Genomic DNA, 21675 nt, shown 5'->3' on the forward strand with positions numbered 1-21675 from the left:
CCCAGTTGTTCCTCAGCCGGGATCGGAGGATCCTGGAAGGAATTCTCGGTGGGGCCAAGTGGGGAGAATCACCCCAGAGAGCAGCTATACTGCTGATCGAGGGATCCCGGCCATTATCTCACACCATTGTGCAGCTAGATCACTCAAACAGCTTTATTTAGAGCACAGGGCGGGTTTCTTTTGAAATAATCTCTTGAAACCATAAACTCTTTTAGAGTCCACCCAAATAAACCAGATTAACAAACTGAGGGATAAAATAACCACAGCCCCTAAATTAGGGAACTATAAAACCAAGGGCAAAATTTAAAGGAAACTTACAAACATCAAATCAAAATGTGATTAACGGGGTCAATAAAACACCCCAGACCCCGCGGTGCCCACCGGGTATGGAAGGCCTCGACAGTGCCAGTAGACACCTCCTGCTCCCTCTCCAGGGACATCCAGCCACGAATGTAGCTGCGGAAGAGGGGCAGACAGTCGGGTCAGACAACCCCCTCGATCGCCCGCTGCCTGGACCTATTAATCACCATTTAGCCCCGCAGTAAAGACACGCCTCTTAATTCCCTTGACTTAGCCCACTTTGGACTTTTCTGATGTTAATGCGATCCAATTGGAAGAGGTCAGGAGCCTCTAAAATCCAGTTGCTTGTTAAAGCGCGGCAGGTCATAGCTCCCCCACCCAATTAAGAGGGTTACTAGTCATCACTTACCTACGCCATAGCCCACAATCAGCACCACGTGATCCAATACAGCAGGGTTGCACTCTGTAGTATCAGGTCGAGATATCCCTCTCCTGTATCCCTGAAGGGAAGCAAAGGGTAAATCAGATGAGCTTCATCGAGGTCATTGTGTTTTTTGGTTAAACCTTTCATGGGATGCAGGCACCGCCGGCAGCATGCGGAGTTTGTTGCCCGCCCCTAACTGCCCTCGAGGACATGTTGGTGAGCCACCGCGTTGAACGGCTGAAGTCCGTCCTGTTCTACTTTCTCGTCGCAAGTTTTGGTAAAACCGAGCTGCCTTGCTCAGCCCTTTCAGAGGGGCAGCCAAGAGTCAACCACATTACTGTGGGCCTGGAGTCACGTGTAGGCCCAGACCGGGTAAGGAGGGCAGATTTCCTTCCCTAAAGGGGCACTAGTGAACCAGATGGGTTTTTACATCAATCGATGATGGTTGTCATGGTCACCATCACTGAGACTAGCTTTATAATTCCAGATTTATTAACTGAATTTAAATTCCACCAGCTGCGGATTTGAACCCGTGTCCCCAAGAGCGTTAACCTGGGCCTCGGGATTACTAGTCCAGTGACATTATCACTATACCAACTTACAAACGAGGAGCAGAAGGAGGCCATTCAGCCCCTCGATCTTGCTCTGCCATTTAATAAGGTCACGGCTGATCTGATAGTGACCTCAGACCTGCCTCCCACCTCCCCTGATAACTCATCACCCCCTTGTTCATCAAGAATCTATCCACCTCTGTCTTAAAAATATCCAAAGTCTCTGCTTCCACCGCCTTTTGAAGAAGAGGGTCCCAAAGACTCACGACCCCCTGAGAGAAAGATTTCTCCTCATCCCCGTCTTCAATGGGTGACCCCTTACTTTTAAACTATGACCCCCCCCCTCGTTCTAGATTCTCCCACAAGAGGAAACATTCTCTCCACACCCACCTTGTCAAGACCCCCTCTCCCCCGTCAGACCAACATCACCTTGTCATGTATTCTTCCCCCTTGTGTGGTAGAGGGGGGTGGGGGAGGTATGATAGGATATTGTTGTTTATGCTTCATCCCCTGACACAATCCCAGGGATGGGGGAGACTGAACCCACCGCTACTTAACGGTGGTTTGCGCACCAGACCCCACCGGCCCCCTCCTGCCAGGGATCCCTATGGAAGTTGCCAATGCACCGTCTTGGCCGCCTACGCGAGTCTCACCAGGTAGGAGCCTCTAAGGTGGCCATTTTATAGGGACAATTGGCACCAAGCCGACATGCCAACCCCTCCCCCCTTTCAGCGTGTCCCTGCGCCGCCCCCATAGGCTGAATTCCACACTCCTCCACCTGCAGGTCGGCAGCGGGTGAGGGGGTAGGGCTGGTATAGCTGCCCCCCACGCCCTCCCCTCCCCTCCCCCCCACCCCCCACATGGCCTTCACACAGCCGCCCTGGCCTCCCCGGCCTCCCCGGCGTGCCTGCGGTTTAGCAGCCGGGCCGAGCGAGGCCTACGCCATTCCTTGCCCCAGCTGCGGCCCCCGAGGGGGCAATTAATGACCGGTGAAGGGCTGCTCCCCACCCGGCCTCAAATTTCAGGTTGGCGGGAAGAGGTCAGGAGTAGACGGGGTGGGGGGTGGGAGGGGAAGGGAGGGAGGGGGGTGCCTGGCGAGTCGGGTGGGAAGGGGCAGAAAGGTGGTTGTGGGTGGAGTGGGGGGGGAGGGGAGGGGAACAGTGGGCAGGGCATCTCCATCAACGGCCTCCGTTTAACACCGGGCATCTTCCCCTCCCCCTCACCCCCACCCACGGCCTCTCCACTGAGATCCCCACTGACCCTCTCCCCACTCCACACCTCTCCCCCCACCCCGCACCGGGGCCTCAGCTCCCCCCACCCCGCCACGAGACCACCCCCCACCCCCCACCCGGCCCCGGGGGTTCCGGGCCCTTGACTCTCGGGAGCTGCTTGCAGTCCCGGTCCTGGCCACCGCGGCCGGCGGCGCCGCTGGGACCAGATCACAGAGGCGGGGCTTCTGCCTGCCGACTGACAGGCAGAAGCCCCGCCTCCAGCCAGTCGACCAATCAACACTCCTTCGAGCCTAAAATGGCTGCAGGGTGGCCGGTACCCGGGGAGGGAGGAGGAGGGAGGGGGGGGGGTGGTGGTGGGGAGGGGCTGCGTACCCCAACCACTCATTGGATGACGGAGGGGAAACCTCCCCCTTATCCCCAGGCCCATTATGCCCATCGATGGCAAACGGGAGGCTTTGTCGGGACCCTTGGGCTGCAAGGGTTAAATCACGGGGGGAGGTGGCACAAACTGGGGTTGTATTCCCCGGAATACGGACGGTTAAGGGGGTGGGGGGGGCAGATTTGATCAAAGTTTGAGATATGAAGAGCAACTGGTAGGGTGGATAGAGGGGAAATATTTCCCGCTGGTCGGGGGAGTCTAGGACGTTGGGGGGAGGGGTGGGGGGGGCGGGCGGCGTGGAGGAGTGGGGGGGTGGGGGGCAGAGTCTAAAAACGAGAGCCTGGTCTTTCGGGAGGGAGATTAGGAAACACTCCTGCGCCCACGTGGGGAATTGCCCCGCCCACCCGATTGGTGCCAAGTCCAGCAGCGGGCAGGAGGAAGGACGTTTCTTACTCGCTTTCCACCCACCACCCCCCCCCCCACAAGGTATCGGCGCATTCCCGCCTCGTTACTCCGGCATTCCCGGGAAACGCCGTTTCTCTGGCGGGCAACCTCCGATTTGCCCACCACGCGGGCGCCACCCAACCCGGAGCTCCTGCGCAGGAGGAGGTCACCCCAAAAGGTGATCAGACTACGGCCACCCCCCTACCCCCGCCGCATCTACCCCCCCGCGCCCCCCCCACCCCCCAACTCCTTCTCCTCAGCCCCTCGGACTGGTCGCAGCAGGTCCATCTGCATCACCGCTCCGGCTTGGGAGGTGCTGCCAGCGGTGGTCAGTGCCAACGCTGCACAGAAGAGGCCCCGGCGCAGAAGGAGGATGAACGATCTCACCCGTGCCGTCAAGGTAAGGCAGCCAGCTCACCGCTCTAAACTCACACCCTCACACAAGCCCATCGCACACCCGCTGGCATCTCACTCACTGCCAGCTCAAGGGACATCACCACTCACTCTCTCTCACACACACACACACACACCCTGGTTCAATGAAGAGTGCAGGAGGGCATGTCAGGAGCAGCACCAGGCACACCTAAAAATGAGGTGTCAACCTGGTGAAGCTATAACACAGGGATAATTGTGTTACAAACAGCATAAGCAGCAAGTGATAGACAGAGATAAGCGATCCCACAACCAACAGATCAGATCTAAGCTCTGCAGTCCTGCCACATCCAGTTGTGAATGGTGGAGGATGATTAAACAACTCACTGGAGGAGGAGTTTCCACAAATATCCCCATCCTCAATGATGGAGGAGCCCAGCACATCAGTGTAAAAGATAAGGCTGAAACATTTGCTACAATCTTCAGCCAGAAGTGCCAAGTGGATGATCCATCTCAGCCTCCTCCAGAGGTCCCCAGCATCACAGATGCCAGTCTTCAGCCAATTCGATTCTCTCCATGTGATACCAAGAAACGGCTGAAGGCACTGGATAATGCAAAGGCTATGGGCCCTGACAATATTCCAGCAATAGTGCTGAAGACTCGTGCTCCAGAACTTGCCATGTCCCTAGCCAAGCTGTTCCAGTACAGCTACAACACTGGCATCTACCCAGCTATGTGGAAAATTGCCCAGGTATGTCCTGTACACAAAAACAGGACAAATCCAACCCGGCCAATTACCCCCCATCAGTCGACTCTTCATCATCAGTAAAGTGATGGAAGGGGTCATCAACAGTGCTATCAAGCGGCACTTACTTAGCAATAACCTGCTCACTGATGCCCAGTTTGGGTTCCGTCAGGGCCACTCAGTTCCTGACCTCATTACAGCCTTGGTTCAAACATGGACAAAAGAGCTGAACTCCTCAGGTGAGGTGAGAGTGACTGCCCTTGACATCAAGGCCACATTTGACTGAGTGTGGCATCAAGGAGCCCCAGTAAAACTGGAGTCAATGGGAATCAGGGGAAAACTCTCTGCTGATTGGAGTCATACCTAGCACAAAGGAAGATGGTTGTGGTTGTTGGAGGTCGGTCATCTCAGCTCCAGGACATCACTGCAGGAGTTCCTCAGGGTAGTGTCCTCGGCCCAACCATCTTCAGCTGCTTCATCAATGACCTTCCTTCCATCATAAGGTCAGAAGTGGGGATGTTCGCTGATGGTTGCACAATGTTCAGCACCATTCACAACTCCTCAGATACTGAAGCAGTCCATGTCCAAATGCAACAAGAACTGGACAATATCCAGGCTTGGGCTGACAAGTGGCAAGTAACATTCGTGTCACACAAGTGTCAGGCAATGACCATCTCCAACAAGAGAGAATCTAACCATTGCTCCAATTTGTTAATTAGCATTACCATCTCTGAATCCCCAAGTATCAACATCCTGGAGTTACCATTAACCAGAAACTGAACTGGACCAGCCATATAAATACTGTGGCTACAAGAGCAGGTCAGAGGCTGGGAATCCTGCAGTGAGTTAACTCACCTCCTGACTCCCCAAAGCCTGTCCACCATCTACAAGGCACAAGTCAGGAGTGTGATGGAATACTCCCCACTTGCCTGGATGAGTGCAGCTCCCACGACACTCAAAAAGCTCGACACCATCCAGGACAAAGCAGCCCCGCTTGATTGTCACCCCATCCACAAACATTCACTCCCTCCACCACCGACGCACAGTAGCAGCAGTGTGTGTACCATCTACAAGATGCACTGCAGCAACTCACCAAGGCTCCTTCGACAGCACCTTCCAAACCCACGACCTCTACCATCTAGAAGGGCAAGGGCAGCAGACACATGGGGAACACCACCACCTGCAAGTTCCCCTCCAAGTCACTCACCACCCTGACTTGGAAACATATCGGCCGTTCCTTCACTGTCGCTGGGTCAGAATCCTGGAACTCCCTAACAGCACGGTGGGTGTACCTACACCCCAGGGACTGCAGCGGCTCAAGAAGGCGGTTCACCCCCCACCTTCTCAAGGGGGCAATTAGGGATGGGCAATAAATGCTGGGCCCAGCCACCAATCTGCCTCCTCAGCCCTCACCATCTTGAGGCCTCTTGCACAGATCAACATGTGCCCCCCACCGCCTCCCCCCCGCCCACACACACACACACCCTGGGAGACCCTCCTTTCCCCAGCACATCCCTCGCCCTGCAGCCTCTTCCCTTGCCTGAGGCCACTTCTCCCCCTCCCCCCAGCAAGCACTAGCCCCGCAGCCGTCGAGAAGCCTGCCCCGGCCTCACGGCCGGTCCGGTAGGTGGAGACCTGCCCGTGAGCCCCTTTAAGAGTGATGTGGGTGCTGCCAGCAAAGCCTGGCACTGGGCGAGCTGGGCCTATAGTGAAATGGGGGCGTATTAAGCTCCCCCCCACCGCACCGTTCGATTGCAGGAAATGCAGCCCGCCCGTCATTGTACGAACGGCGCGAAACCGATTTTTGTTTTGGCCTTCCCACCATTTTGTCCGCTCGTGCCCACCATGACACCCGGCTCCAGGGGGCCGGGAGAGTGCCGCCTATCGGGAGAAATTCGGAAATCCTCTTCCACGAGCGGCAACCGATGTTCAATCGATTGTTCATTTTAAATCCCGAGGTTGATGGGTGTTTGTCAACCAAAGGGCTAAGGGCCGCTTCTACCTGAAGGCCACTGGCGGTGACACCAGTTTAGAACAGAACTCCCCCCCACACCCCCCAATCCCACCCCCACCCCCACTCTTGTCTGGCCAGCTACCCGGGGAAGCCCAGCAGGAGCCCACAGCTCGTCGGCCTGGCGATAATGAAGCCTGAGGCCCAGTTGTGAGCCTCGGGCCTACCGATGAGGGATCACTCCCAGCTGGGGGACAGCAGCCCAGAGAGAGGGACCCAGCTCACCGGCTGGCATGCTTAACCGCCGTTGTGCCCAGTTAGTGGTGACGTGGCACTGGTGGAGCCAGGGAAATACGCCCATAAAGGAAGGATAGGGCAGGAATGGACAGAGGGTCTTACCTTCATGGCGCCTGCATTCATGGTAACTACGATTGGGCCTTTTCGAGCCAACCACGCTGCCATTTCTGAAACAGAATTTGAATTTGAGAGTGTGAGGGGAAAGCTGAGATGAGTCCATTCAGCCCATCTCCCACCCCCTAATCCCATCAGTTAGGGGCATTCAGACCAAGATTCCTTTTTTGGTGAGGCGATAATTGAAGAGGGTTGGGGGGTGGGTGATGAAGTTCTCAATGTTTCCCTGTCTAGCCCCCTCAGCGACCAACACCTAAAAATCAGATGACCCGGCCATGACCTCATTGAGCGTTGTGGGATCCTGCTGTGCGCAAACTGGCTGCCGCGTTTCCTACGTTGCGACAGTGACCACGCTCCGAATGCCCCTCCTTGACTGTAAAGTGCGTTGTCATCGGGGTTGGTGGCGGGGGGTGGGGGGGGGGGCGGGTGGGGTGGGGGTGGGGCGACTTGAGGCTGTGAAAGGCGCTATAGAAATACGGGCCTTCAGTCTCGGCTTCTCCTCACAGGTCAGTTGCCTCTTAGTGGGCTGCAAATGGTGGTGTTGAGGGGGGTGGTTTGGAGGGCGTGGTGTTGGGGGTGGGGGTGAAGGGGCATGGTGTAGGGGGTCAGGGGTCAGAAGCGTGATGTAGGAGGTCAGGGACGTGATGTTGGGGGTCAGGGGCGTGGTGTAGGGGGTCAGGGGTCAGGGGCGTGGTGTAGGGGGTCAGGGGTCAGGGATGTGGTGTAGGGGGTCAGGGGTCAGGGGCATGGTGTAGGGGGTCAGGGGTCAGGGGCATGGTGTAGGGGGTCAGGGGTCAGGGGCGTGGCGATCAGGAATCTACGCACTTGCATCTCCCCTTTCTGCCAAAACTTTTACCTGTCTTGACCGACAACTCACCCTCTTCATGTGGTCGGATATTTCGATAGGTCTGAATTTTTGCAATGACTTCGGACGGTTTGAAAGTGCAGACATTCATTCTGCCTTTATATCTGTAGTCTTTTGAACGCATCATTCCCCCTGTTGATAAAAAGAGCAGAGCTTTGCTTTAAAATGAGGATAGGCTTCAGCCCAATAACACACATGTTGGCCAGTGTTTAAATTCCTCCCTTCATCCCCTCCCTATCACCATAACCTCCTCCAGCCCCCACAACCCTCCGAGGACTCCGCGCTCCTCCTGAGTATCCCCCACCCCCCCCGATTTTAATCGCCCCACCATTGGGCGGCCGTGCCTTCTGCTGCCTGGGACCCTCAGCTCGGGAATTCCCTCCCTAAACCGCTCTGCCTCGCTCTCTCTCTCCCTCTCTCTGTCCTCCTTTGAGACGCTCCTTAAAATCGACCTCTTCGACCGAGCTCTTGGTCACCAGGCCCAAAATATCTCCTCATGTGTCTCCTTTGGGCATTTTGCCATGTCAAATGTGCTATATAAATTCAAGTTGTTGCTGTTGACCACACCTTCTCAAGAGCGACATGGGATGGTTGCTAAATGCTCGCCTTGCCCAGTGACTCCTCAGAATGAATGCAGAAAAGTGAACGAATGTCTACTGGGACAATAAGGCTGGGGCTCATAGCAGTAATTACACATTAAATGCACTGCAGCAAGTTAGGGCTGGTACTTAACAGCGTAAGGAATAATGGGGAGCATTGCGTTCCTGCACTGCCACTAGGGACTTTCATTCCTTCAGGTTTTAAATTGTTCTTGGAGGCTTTTTTTCTTAATTCAAAAATTAACATTTCTTTTTCTAACTCCTCCTATTTGTGCCTTTCTCTCACTCACTCGTAATCCAGTCCTCATTACTTTTCACGCCTGCCCCTATGTGGTGGTTATCTGAGTGGTGTTTTCCACTAACAGGATGCGGCCATCAGTCCAAATTGATGTCCGGCCTACCACACTATTAAGCAGCGTTGTGTATGAAATTCAGTGCCAATGGGATGCCGGGTGTGTGGTCCATACGTCCCAGTGATTGGCTGATCGAATCAAGCAGCATGTTCCTTTGGCTGTTCGTAATAGGCAGCATACAGACCACACGCAACAAGCCCACGCTAGTAAAACCCAAAACCAAATGCCTATTGTTCGATGTGATGCCGTGATTGGATAGCATCTTCTGAACAATCCTGAGTGCGCCGATGACTACACTAACAACCAATTTATGATAATCAGTCCAGCTCGTAACGTGGCTCATTTACCCCTGCTAGAAGTGACATACATTCACACAGAGGGACCCATTCCCAGCAAACAAAAGGAATCTGTCCAAGTCTTGCGCCATTTTTGGATGACTCGGGAGCTTGGGGAGCCCCATTGCTTTCTCCACAACAGCACCTTGGCCAATTCGAGACAACTTGCCAACCAATCAGCACCCTTTTTCACCTGTAGTAAAAATGGTTTGAACTTTGGTATTGGGTGTGTTTGTCTTGATGAGTGCAAGACGAAAAGCTTCAGCAACATGTCTCACTTTTAGGCAAAGTCCAATCTTCCTCTCCTCCCTTGATTTCTCTTTCTGCGCCTGATTTCCTTACCATAAGACCATAAGGCATAGGAGCAGAAATTAGGCCATTCAGCCCATCGAGTCTGCTCCACCATTCAATCATGGCTGATAAGTTTCTCAACCCCATTCTCCCGCCTTCTCCCCGTAACCTTTGATCCCCTTACCAATCAAGAACCTATCTATCTCGCTCTTAAATACACTCAATGACCTGGCCTCCACAGCCTTCTGTGGCAATGAATTCCATAGATTCACCACTCTCTGGCTAAAGAAATTTCTCCTCATCTCTATTCTAAAAGGTCTTCCCTTTACTCTGAGGCTGTGCCCTTGGGTCCTAGTCTCTCCTACTAATGGAAACATCTTCCCCACGTCCACTCTATCCAGGCCTTTCAGTATTCTGTAAGGTTCAATCAGATCCCCCCTCATCCTTCTAAACCCCATCGAGTATAGACCCAGAGTCTTCAAACGTTCCTCATATGTTAAGCCTTTCATTCCTGGGATCGTTCTCGTGAATCTTACCTAATTGAACAATCGAGTTGAAAGCGTTGTAGGGGTAACCTCCTTTGCAGCCCTTGTCTAAAGTATCACAGTCAACCAGCTCTGAATGGGAGATAAATCAATTAATAACACGTTCAGACTCCAGTCACAGTGAAGGACCCTGAAGCAACAGGGCCACAGGTTTCAAAGATAATGGAAGAATGCTGAGTTGGGGGGGTGGTGGGGGGGGGAGTAAGGAAGGGAAATGCCCCTCCCAATTACCTTGCTCCGACAGTTCCTTCAGCTGCTTTGTCTTGATGAACCACATCGACTCGATATTAGCCACCGCGCCGAAAGCCCAACAGCATCCACAGCGTCTCTGCAGGCGAATGAGAGAAGGTTGGGCTGCCAGCAGACTGGTATTCCCTCCAGCAGAAACCCACGCTGCCCACCTGCCCAACCTCTGTGATGCCCTCCAGCTCCCCAACACACTGAGCGTTCGTCGGACCTAACCCCCCCCCCCCACCCCAGCAGGAGCCTTTTCCGAGATCCCTGCGCTCCTCCGACACTCGGGCTCTCGCATGTTCTGATCGCTCCACCGTTGGGCAGCCGGGTCTTCGGCTGACTGGGGGGGGGGGCGCCCCCCAAGCTCTGGAAATCCCCCTCGAAAACTCTCCGCCCCTCTCTCTCTCTCTCTCTCCCTCCCTCCTCCTTTAAGACGCTCCTTAAAACCAACCTCTTTGACGGAGCTTTTGTGTCACCTGTGGCTAAATTCTCCTTACGTGGCTTAGGGTTTAATTCTGTTTGATAATCGCTCCTAAAAAGTCCCTCAGGTTTATTCATCTTGTTAAAGGTGCTATATAAATGTAGCTTTCATTGTTGGAGGTTGGAGGAGGTCATCATGGGCCCCAGCAAAAACAGAGTCATTAAATTTGCTAGATATTGGTGACAGAATTGTTAACTATCCATACGGATTGGAAACAAGTAATGTGGTATATGAAAAAATACAGGAGGGAGGGTTTGATGGGGACAGTGTAGAGGATGATTTACTCTGTATCTAACCCTGTGCTGTACCTGTCCTGGGAGTGTTTGATGGGGACAGTGTAGAGGGAGCGTTACTCTGTATCTAACCCCGTGCTGTACCTGTCCTGGGAGTGTTTGAAGGGGACAGTGTAGAGGCAGCTTTACTCTGTATCTAACCCCGTGCTGTACCTGTCCTGGGAGTGTTTGATGGGGACAGTGTAGAGGCAGCTTTACTCTGTATCTAACCCCGTGCTGTACCTGTCCTGGGGTGTTTGATGTGCACTGATTATACCTGATCTTTAACTTTGGTCACTGCTCCCATCTTCTTCCAATTAAACCTAACGGGTGCTGACAGGTTTGTCAGTCGCCCGCTTGATTCTGTCCAATGGGCCTCCTCTGGCCAAGTGTCGTTGTTATTACTGATTATTGGGTTGAGGTAAAAAGCACCAAATTCTTCATCTGTTAAAAGAAAAACAATTAAAGAAACTCTGCAACCAGTCTACAGACAGCTCATTGTGCCAGGCAGGAGTGAAGCTCATGTCTCCAGGGCTGGAGAGAAGCTGAACGATGCATGGGGAGCAGTTCAGTTAATGCAGAGAGACTGGAGAAGCCGGGAATATTCTCCTGAGAGCAGAGAAGGTTAAGGGGGAATTTAATCGAGGTGTGCAGAATCATGAGGGGTTTGGATCGAGTAATTATGGAGAAACACATTCCAATGGCAGGAGGGTTGGTAACCAGAGGGGACACAGATTGAAGAGAATCAGTAAAAGGACCAGAGGGGGGAGATGAGGAGAATGTTTTATTACACAGCGAGTTGTTGTGATCTGGAAGGCGCTGCCTGAAAGGGCGGCGGAAGCAGATTCAATAGGAGCTTTCCAAAGGGAAATTGGACAAATACTTGAAGGAGAAAAATTTACAGGAATATAGGGAAAGAGTGGGATATGGTAGGGGGAGGACAGGACTAATTGAATACTCTTTTGAAGGGCCAGCACAGAGGTGATGGGCTGATTGGCCTCCTGTGCTATTTGGATGCCCCAATCTCCAAGCTCGGGTCTTTCACGTTAGTGCGAGTTAGGGTCGGGGCTGCAGTTTTGGAGGAGCTGTATTTCACCCAGGGCGGTGGATGATGGACCTCTCTGAGATCTCCCCATCTCCCCCTCTCCCCACCTCAGCAGCATCTGCTCTGGGTTTGGGAGATGGGCTGCTCACCGCAGACACAGACCGACTCCGGAGATCCCTTCCCCCATCTCTTTCAGCTGCCTCATGTTCACCTGCTGCCCCCGCTGGAGCTGGTCAGCAGGGGAATGGTGGGGTAGGGGTCATGCTGGGCCTGTAACCCAGACCGGACTAATGGTCCTGGAGGCACAGGTTCAAATCCCCACACGGCTGCACCTGGTGGAGTTTAAATATGAGGAATTCATCAAATCTGGAATTGAAAACTACTCAATTATTATAAAAACCCACCTGGTTCACTAATGTCCCCTTTAGGGAGGGAAATCTGCTGTCCTTACCCGGTCTGGGCCTACACGTGACTCCAGACCCCACAGTGATGTGGTTGATGTTGAAATATCTGAGCAAGTCACTCAGCTATTGCAGGGAAGCGGAGTGATGATAAAACTGGAGAGGCTGTCTGGCCTTGGTCAACAGCACCTGGACTGCAGCGGCTCAAGAAGGTGGCTCACCACCACTGCCTTCTCAAGGGCAGTTAGGGATGGGCAATAAATACTGGCCTAGCCAGTGATGTTCCATACCGTGAAGGACTAAAAGGAATTTGTAAATATTGCCCGTACAGCTGGGACTGGCATCTCCGTGTCTAAGAATTAATTTGTTCCTTTCCTGCTGACCTCTGTGGGGTATCACACCTCTACGTTAGAAGGATGTGGGTTCGAGTCCCACAGCAGAGACTCGCACCCATCACCAGGTCGGCACTCCCAGTGCCAGTACTGAGGGAGTGCTGCACTGTCAGAGGGTCAGTACTGAGGGAGTGCTGCATTGTCGGAGGGTCAGCACTGAGGGAGCGCTGCACTGTCAGAGGGTCAGTACTGAGGGAGCACTGCACTGTCAGAGGGTCAGTACTGAGGGAGCACTGCACTGTCAGAGGGTCAGTACTGAGGGAGTGCTGCACTGTCGGAGGTTCAGTGCTGAGGGAGTGCTGCGCTGTCGGAGGGTCAGTGCTGAGGGAGCGCTGCACTGTCGGAGACTCTGTACTGAGGGAGTGCTGCACTGTCGGAGGGTCAGTACTGAGGGAGTGCTGCACTGTCAGAGGGTCAGTACTGAGGGAGCACTGCACTGTCGAAAGGTCAGTAATGAGGGAGTGCTGCACTGTCAGAGGGTCAGTACTGAGGGAGCACTGCACTGTCGAAAGGTCAGTAATGAGGGAGTGCTGCACTGTCGGAGGGTCAGTACTGAGGGAGTGCTGCACTGTCGGAGGGTCAGTACTGAGGGAGTGCTGCACTGTCGGAGGGTCAGTACTGAGGGAGTGCTGCACTGTCGGAGGGTCAGTGCTGAGGGAGTGCTGCACTGTCAGAGGTTCAGTGCTGAGGGAGTGCTGCACTGTCGGAGGTTCAGTGCTGAGGGAGTGCTGCACTGTCGGAGGGTCAGTACTGAGGGAGTGCTGCACTGTCAGAGGTTCAGTACTGAGGGAGTGCTACACTGTCGGAGGGTCAGTACTGAGGGAGTGCTGCACTGTCGGAGGGTCAGTACTGAGGGAGTGCTGCACTGTCGGAGGGTCAGTACTGAGGGAGTGCTGCACTGTCGGAGGGTCAGTACTGAGGGAGTGCTGCACTGTCGGAGGGTCAGTACTGAGGGAGTGCTGCACTGTCGGAGGGTCAGTACTGAGGGAGTGCTGCACTGTCGGAGGGTCAGTACTGAGGGAGTGCTGCACTGTCGGAGGGTCAGTACTGAGGGAGTGCTGCACTGTCGGAGGGTCAGTACTGAGGGAGTGCTGCACTGTCGGAGGGTCAGTACTGAGGGAGTGCTGCACTGTCGGAGGGTCAGTGCTGAGGGAGTGCTGCACTGTCAGAGGTTCAGTGCTGAGGGAGTGCTGCACAGTCGGAGGGTCAGTGCTGAGGGAGCGCTGCACAGTCGGAGGCTCTGTACTGAGGGAGTGCTGCACTGTCGGAGGGTCAGTACTGAGGGAGTGCTGCACTGTCGGAGGGTCAGTACTGAGGGAGTGCTGCACTGTCGGAGGGTCAGTACTGAGGGAGTGCTGCACTGTCGGAGGGTCAGTACTGAGGGAGTGCTGCACTGTCGGAGGGTCAGTACTGAGGGAGTGCTGCACTGTCGGAGGGTCAGTACTGAGGGAGTGCTGCACTGTCGGAGGGTCAGTACTGAGGGAGTGCTGCACTGTTGGAGGGTCAGTACTGAGGGAGTGCTGCACTGTCGGAGGGTCAGTACTGAGGGAGTGCTGCACTGTTGGAGGGTCAGCACTGAGGGAGTGCTGCACTGTCGGAGGGTCAGTACTGAGGGAGTGCTGCACTGTCAGAGGGTCAGTACTGAGGGAGCGCTGCACTGTCAGAGGGTCAGTACTGAGGGAGTGCTGCACTGTCGGAGGTTCAGTGCTGAGGGAGTGCTGCACTGTCAGAGGGTCAGTACTGAGGGAGTGCTGCACTGTCGGAGGTTCAGTACTGAGGGTTCGCTGCACTGTCGGAGGGTCAGTACTGAGGGAGTGCTGCACTGTCGGAGGGTCAGTACTGAGGGAGTGCTGCACTGTCGGAGGTTCAGTACTGAGGGAGCGCTGCACTGTCGGAGGGTCAGTACTGAGGGCGTGCTGCACTGTTGGAGGGTCAGTACTGAGGGAGTGCTGCACTGTCGGAGGGTCAGTACGGAGGGAGTGCTGCACTGTCGGAGGGTCAGTACTGAGGGAGCGCTGCACTGTCGGAGGGTCAGTACTGAGGGAGTGCTGCACTGTCAGAGGGTCAGTACTGAGGGAGTGCTACACTGTTTCGATGCCGATTTTGGGCGAGATGTTAAACTGAGGCCCTTCTGGCCTCTCAGTTGGACTTGATGGGTCCCACAGCCACTATTGGAAGTACAGCAGGGAGATCGTCCTGGGGTCAATATTTATCCCTCAACCAACGTCACTAAAAACAGATGATGTGGTCGTTAACACATTGCCGGTTGTGGGATCTTGCTGTGTGCAAATTGGCTGCTAAATTTCTGACATTAAAACCCTGGGCCTTCCTGAGGTTGTGAAAGGGGATATATAAATGCAAGCCTTTGTCAGTGTGAGATTTTATCATGTGGTACGCTGCAGTCGGTGCCTCTCACACTGTGAGATTGTTACTGTTCTCTCCCGGCAGGGGAGGGATCGGACTGAGGGACATTCCCACCGATATGGGACAATCCCAATACCCCCCCGTTCAAGGGGAGAGAATTCCTGCTTTTTCACATCAAGTGTGAACGGCTGAGATGGAAATTATGGAAATATTCAGGATTAAATTGGAAGGTGGAGGGGTTGAAGGGACAAGGAGATGTCAGGTTAGTGTAACAGGGGCCTCAGTGTGACCTCACCCAGCAAGGTACCTGGGGCAGAGAACCCTTCACAAAAGCCCCCACCGACCCCCTGCCAGTCACTCATTTACCTGACATGTCGCTGAACTTGGTGATTCCGTAGATCGCGGTGCCTGCGTCCAGCTCCTGCATCCGTTTGGCTGCCTTGAGATTTTCCACAAAGATCCGGAACCTTTTCTCCTCTTTATCCAAGCAAAATTCAAGAGAGAACGTGTCAGCGTTGGACAGGGCCGGATTCATTTGACCTTTGGCCAGACCACGAGGGGCACCATTGGGATCTGGTTGTGCACCTCCCCCTCCACCCCCCAATTTGATTTCATGATCCTCCCCCCAACTGTTGCCCTGCTCCCTCCCCTGAGGGAATGTCTGGGGTGAGGCAGGGTATTCTTAGGTACCCTAGGGTTGCCGACTGTGATTAAATGTATTCCTAGAGGTTTCATCACAGGATTTGCCCCCACCCACCCACGCTCCAGCCATTTGTTGGCCAGCACATCCATCCTTGTGAGGTACAGCCTTCCTACGCCAATCGGAAAGCAAGACTCATGACCCAATTGGCTTGACTGTCAGCCAAACAGCCTTTCAACTGCACCCCCCACCCCATCACCACCATTTTCAATATTTTTATGCCTGGTAAAGAGAATTCAAAGAAAAAAACCCCAATCTTTTTTACTGTCCCGATGATTCCTCTCCAGGGTTGCACACAGCAGGGTCCCGGCGATCGGCCTTTGACCCCTGGGGCCTCCAGGCCAGTCCTGGTGGGGTTGGCAAGCCTAAGGTGCCCACAGCAACCCTCCAACTCCCCACTCCGACGCTCCGGGATGTGGGATCCCTGGCAGTCAGGGACCAAGGGGGTAAACGTCAAGCTGAGCGAGGCCCAGTTGCGCTTCCCCGGTGCATGTTCCGACTCTCCCCAGCAGGGATCCCGAATTGCAGGGGGTGGGGGGGCAGAAACGCTGGGTGATTTTTGTAGCTCCCTACCCCAGGCACAGTCGGGCCTGCAATGGCTGCCGCTGTCTCTGGTTGTCTGGGATCAGTTCATTCAGCAGAGGAGAGGGATCAGACTACAGCCTTCCTGGGCAATGGGGACAGATGACCGAATAGTGTGGACACGTCTCTTACCTTCCTCCTGGTCATAGTTCTTCTTGTACTGCTCCTTGAACTCCTCAAACTTGGACCGCAGCTGCGATTGGGGGAATAGAATAAAATACAATCAGTTTACAGTCAGAGAATCTGCCCTTTCCCTCGTTTGGAAGCGACTCTAAATTTCCTGTCCAGTCACCTCGGGTTATTTTCTGATAACCCGGTGACGGGTGTTTAATACTCACGGAGATCAGACTATTAGACGTGTGCTAGGTTACTAGGTGAGAGAGAGAGAGGGTTAAAATGAACAAGTGACAAGCTGGCACGGTCTGTTGGGCCGAATGGCCTGTTTCCATTCTGTACCTACCCTTAGCAAGGGCGCGGTTCGAAGCATTTAAAATAAATGCGAGGGCCGCATTTGACTAGCGCCTCTCGCCGCCTCAGGGCGTCGCTGTGCAGCCAGTGGAAGTGCTCTTTCCCCCGAGGCTTCGTCACACTGTTGTAATGTAGGAAGCGCGCCAGCCTATTTGAGCACAGCAAGATCCCACAAACAGCAGCGTGATAATGAGCGGATAATCCCTTTTACTTAGTGGCGTTGGGTGTGGGATAGATATTGGCCCCAGGACACCAGGGAGGACTATCCCCCTGCGGCCCCTCTCCTGCACCCCCCCTCCCCTCCCCTCTCGCCCTCCCCCTCCCCTCTCCTGCTCTACCCTCCCCCCCCTCCCCCTCCCCCCACTTGCACCCTCTCCCCCTCCCCTCCCCCTTGCACCCCCTGCCCCTCTCCCCTCTCCTCTCCACCTTCCCTTCCCCCCTTCCACTCACTCCCACCCCCAACACACAAGGCCCAACACCACCCCACCCCTCCCCACCCCCTGAACTGCTCTCCTTCCAACAGTGGCTGCAGCATCTTTTACAACCGCCGGAGGGGGCCAGACGAGGGCCTCGAGCTGACGCCTCGTCTGAAAGACGTCTCACCAGTGGACAGTGCGGCCTGCCTGCGGCGCTGCGCCGGGAGCGTGAGCCGGGGGGGTGGGGGGGGGGATTGGCGTCCTCCAGAGAGTGGGACCCGCGCCCACGGCCTTCAGACTCGGCCCCGAGAGAGTGCGGCCCCGGTGAGCGGCGTGGAACGCCGGGCTCTGGCGGGAAGGGAAGGCCCTTAGGCCTCAGGCCTCACCCCTGCTCATTAGAGGCTGAGGCCCCATTTCCCTTTCATTCCTGATGGCCCCTGACGTTCACTCCCGGTTATGTGGGGTGTTTTCCACGGAGAAATCCCTGAGGAATTTCCTCGCTAGCTCCTGGGCCCTCACCACGATAACGAGCAGCACCAGCCCAGCAGACGCCAAGCTACCCGCTCGACATATTCCCCCTACCCCGTACCCCTTGTGGGCATCGACGCCCAGGCAAGAACGGGCTGCGTTTCTGCGGCCCCACCACGGGGGCCTTGCTTCACAGCCGGCGACGCCGATGTAAGGCAGGGCGGCCGGCACAGCAAGATCCCACAGGCGGCAACACAGCCTGCGGGGGCGGCTTGGCCTGCTTTCAGCTTGGGGAGGGGGGCAACGAGGGACGGGCAATAAGCGCCGGCTCAATCCAGCGAAGGCCTCATCCCGTGAATGGATAAAAAAAATGAAGTAGGTGGTGAGGAGGGTGGTGGTGACAGGGGTGGGGGTTGGGGTGGGTGGTCGGTAGCGGCGGTGGGGTCTTACAGCTGAATGGCGTCGCCCACGGCAACGAGAAGTTTGCTTCCCGAGCCTACTTGAGACGTTCCTCTGCGCGGACTTCCCCCCTCCCCCCGCCGCCACCCAGTGAGGGCAAGGAGGTTTCGCCAGCGAAATGCAGTCAGTGGAGGATGGTAACGTATTCCAAATGAGGCGTGTAAAATCGACCCCAATCCCCCCCCCACCCACCTCCGCAGCCCGGGCGGGTCTCCAGCCTTTGATGCGCGGAGTAATCACTCAATCGCCTCCTCTTCAGGACTCAGGGAATAGGGGCAGCCGGAGGCCATTCGGCCCATCAAGCCTGCTCCCCCATTTAATTAGATCCCGGCTGATCATCTACCTCGACGCCACTTTCCAGCGCCATCTCCATTTCCCTTCGATGTCATTAGTATCCAGAAATCTATCCATCTCAGCCTTGAATGTGCTCAGTGACTGAGCCCTCACAGCCCTCGTGGGGTAGAGAATTCCAAAGATTCATCACCCTCTGAGTGAGCAAATTTCTCCTCATCTCATCCCTAAAAAGCCTGGCCTCTGACTCACCAGCCAGCGGGAAACATTCTATCCGCCTTGTCACGCCCTGTAAGAATTCTGTAAGTTTCAATGGGATCACCTCTCGTTCTTCAGAACTCCAGAGAATACAGACCCAGTCTCCTCAATCCCTCCTCACAATCCCACCATCCCAGGGATTACCCTGGTGAACGTCCGCTGCACTCCCTCTATGGCAAGAACATCCTTCCTTAGATAAAGAGACCAAAACTGTACACAATCCTCCAGGTGTGGTCTCACCAAAGCTCTATACAATTGCAGCAAGACATCTTTATTCCTGTACTCAAATCCCCTGGCGATGAAGGCCCATGTACCATTTGCCTTCCTAATTGCTGCTGTACCTGCGTGCAGACTTCTAGTGGCTCATGAACAAGGACACCCAGGTCCCTCTGGACATCAACACTTCCCAACCTCTCACCATTTAGGAAATATCCTGCATTTCTGTTTTGGCTACCAAAGTGGATAACTTCACACTTATTCACGCTATATTCCATCCGCCATGCTCTAGCCCATTCACTTAGTCTGTCCAAGTCCCCTTGAAGCCTCCTCGCATCCTCCTCACGACTTATGACTCTCACTCACTTTTGGTCCCCACATCCTAAACCATTTATGCCTGGGGATGCAGCCTAATTACTGGCCAAGATGTCAGGGAGGGATTACGTGCTGCACTCCCAGTAGTGGACATGGGATCTTTTACAAAAACAGAATTACCTGGAAAAACTCAGCAGCTCTGGCAGCATCGGCGGAGAAGAAAAGAGTTGACGTTTCGAGTCCTCATGACCCTTCCACAGAACTGTCGAAGTTCAGTTCTGTCGAAGGGTCATGAGGACTCGAAACGTCAACTCTTTTCTTCTCCGCCGATGCTGCCAGACCTGCTGAGTTTTTCCAGGTAATTCTGTTTTTGTTTTGGATTTCCAGCATTCGCAGTTTTTTTGTTTTTATCTATGGGATCTTGTACACCCGCCCGATAGGCCTGACAAGCCAATGGGCTGGGGTTGCCGGTGTCCCTTTAAGGGGTGCCTGCTCTAAGCCTGGTTTCGCTGGCTAGGCAAGGTGGGGCTGTAGGGGAACACAAACGGGCAATAGGCCTCTAAATTAGGCCCCGAAATTTCATATGCTAAGGGCTTGAGGCCTGTTGAAGGTGTGGGCACCGCAAATGGATTTACTTGGCCTTTACCAAAATTGCCAGCAGGCCCTTCATGCCCATAACGAATAGTAGAGACATTACAGGACACAGGGAGGCTCTCTGGCCTGTCAGGTCCTTATCACCTTTTCCACCCCCTCCCCCCCCGGACTGTTTAGCGCCCTTTCTCGAATTTCCCGTTGGGTCAGGGTGAAAACTTACTTCAGCTTCATCGTCGACCTCAATGTTATCCTCCTCAGGACCAGCCTCCGCGTGCAGGAGATTGCAGGAGAGGGCGAGGCAGATTACAGCCACTCGGAACATCGTATGAGGGGGTGTGAGCTTCACACCAAGTCAGCGTAAGAGGAAAACCTGGCAGGGGAAGAGGAAACAGAAGATATCTTAGTAAACACAGGGAACCAGCCTCCTGCAGTGAGATCAGCCGCAGTCTGAGATGCTTCAGCCATTACTCAGTACATCTGGCCTTCTCCCTCTGATTCAGAAAGTCGTGCGTCCAAATTACACACCGGAGAATGAATTGAGCCCATAATATAAACTGACGCTCCCGGTGGAGAATTGAGGGAGTGCTGCACTGTCGGAGGGTCAGTCCTGAGGGAGTGCTGCACTGTCGGAGGGTCAGTCCTGAGGGAGTGCTGCACTGTCGGAGGGTCAGTCCTGAGGGAGTGCTGCACTGTCGGAGGGTCAGTACTGAGGGAATGCAGCACTGTCGGAGGGTCAGTACTGAGAGAGTGCTGCACTGTCGGAGGGTCAGTACTGAGGGAGTGCTGCACTGTCGGAGGGTCAGTACTGAGGGAGTGCGGCACTGTCGGAGGTGCCATGTGTCAGCTGAGGCGTAAAACACCAAGATCCTGTTCACCCTCTCGTTTGGATATAAAAGATCAACTATAGGATGCAGAACGGGAAGTTGTTCTGTGGCCAGTATTCATCCCTCAACCTCAGTGAAATAAACCATCTCTGCCTGATGATAATGTTCACCCCTCCAAAAGTGCAGCACTCCCTGAGTACTGACACTCCGACAGTGCAGCACTCCCTCAGTACTGACCCTCCGACAGTGCAGCACTCCCTCAGTACTGACCCTCTGACAGTGCAGCGCTCCCTCAGTACTGACCCTCCGACAGTGCAGCACTCCCTCAGTACTGACCCTCCGACAGTGCAGCGCTCCCTCAGTACTGACCCTCCGACAGTGCAGCGCTCCCTCAGTGCTGACCCTCCGACAGTGCAGCACTCCCTCAGTGCTGACCCTCCGACAGTGCAGCACTCCCTCAGTGCTGACCCTCCGACAGTGCAGCACTCCCTCAGTGCTGACCCTCCGACAGTGCAGCACTCCCTCAGTGCTGACCCTCCGACAGTGCAGCACTCCCTCAGTACTGACCCTCCAACAGTGCAGCATTCCCTCAGTACTGACCCTCCGACAGTGCCACAGGGCATCAAGTCACTCCCCACCCGAGAGCCACATGAACTGATGCCCACTTGGCTCCCTCACCCTGTCTCGTCTGCCCCGTGTTGGTCACTTACCCACCCAGTGCGTCAGTCAGATACCGGCAGCTGGAACTGACTGGGTCCTTTATACTTTAATGAGGACACTCCTCCTCCATCCCTCATCCACCCCCTTCAGCCCGATGACCAATAGGGAGCTGAAGACACAGACGGTTATCAAATCATCGAACACCCAATAAAAAACAGGCATTGTCTTTACAAATTGGCATCATCATTTCAACAACAAAGAGGTGCAAACTCCTTCCTCGTTTTTTAATCTATAATCTCTCGGTGCTCCTGTGACTGTGACACTTTCCCCTCAGAAACCCCACCATGGAAGCCAGTGGAAGTTAAATTTTAATCCTTTACCAGCTACATTGGCCACCGATTAGCCCAGGGTCGCTAAAGACAAACTAACAATTCGCTT

General features: G+C 54.6%; 1 protein-coding gene across 1 annotated transcript in view; it reads right to left on the bottom strand.

Annotated features, from left to right (window-relative positions):
• The window catches only part of LOC121274586 (cathepsin F-like), a 29458-nt gene extending 8051 nt beyond the window's left edge, over positions 1–21407 (bottom strand). Inside the window, exons 1-10 of the mRNA XM_041181917.1 lie at positions 21288–21407; positions 19974–20123; positions 16401–16461; positions 15353–15463; positions 11062–11228; positions 10029–10125; positions 9789–9869; positions 7687–7806; positions 6798–6862; positions 710–800 (exon numbers count right to left, since the gene is read on the bottom strand). Coding sequence (XP_041037851.1) covers positions 710–800; positions 6798–6862; positions 7687–7806; positions 9789–9869; positions 10029–10125; positions 11062–11228; positions 15353–15463; positions 16401–16461; positions 19974–20075 — 895 coding nt within the window. The 5' untranslated portion in view covers positions 20076–20123; positions 21288–21407. The remainder of the gene's footprint in view (positions 1–709; positions 801–6797; positions 6863–7686; positions 7807–9788; positions 9870–10028; positions 10126–11061; positions 11229–15352; positions 15464–16400; positions 16462–19973; positions 20124–21287) is intronic.
• Between the last annotated feature and the right edge of the window lie 268 nt (positions 21408–21675).

This window comes from Carcharodon carcharias, assembly GCF_017639515.1.
Source record: "Carcharodon carcharias isolate sCarCar2 chromosome 37 unlocalized genomic scaffold, sCarCar2.pri SUPER_37_unloc_1, whole genome shotgun sequence".
In the NCBI taxonomy this organism is placed as follows: domain Eukaryota; kingdom Metazoa; phylum Chordata; class Chondrichthyes; order Lamniformes; family Lamnidae; genus Carcharodon; species Carcharodon carcharias.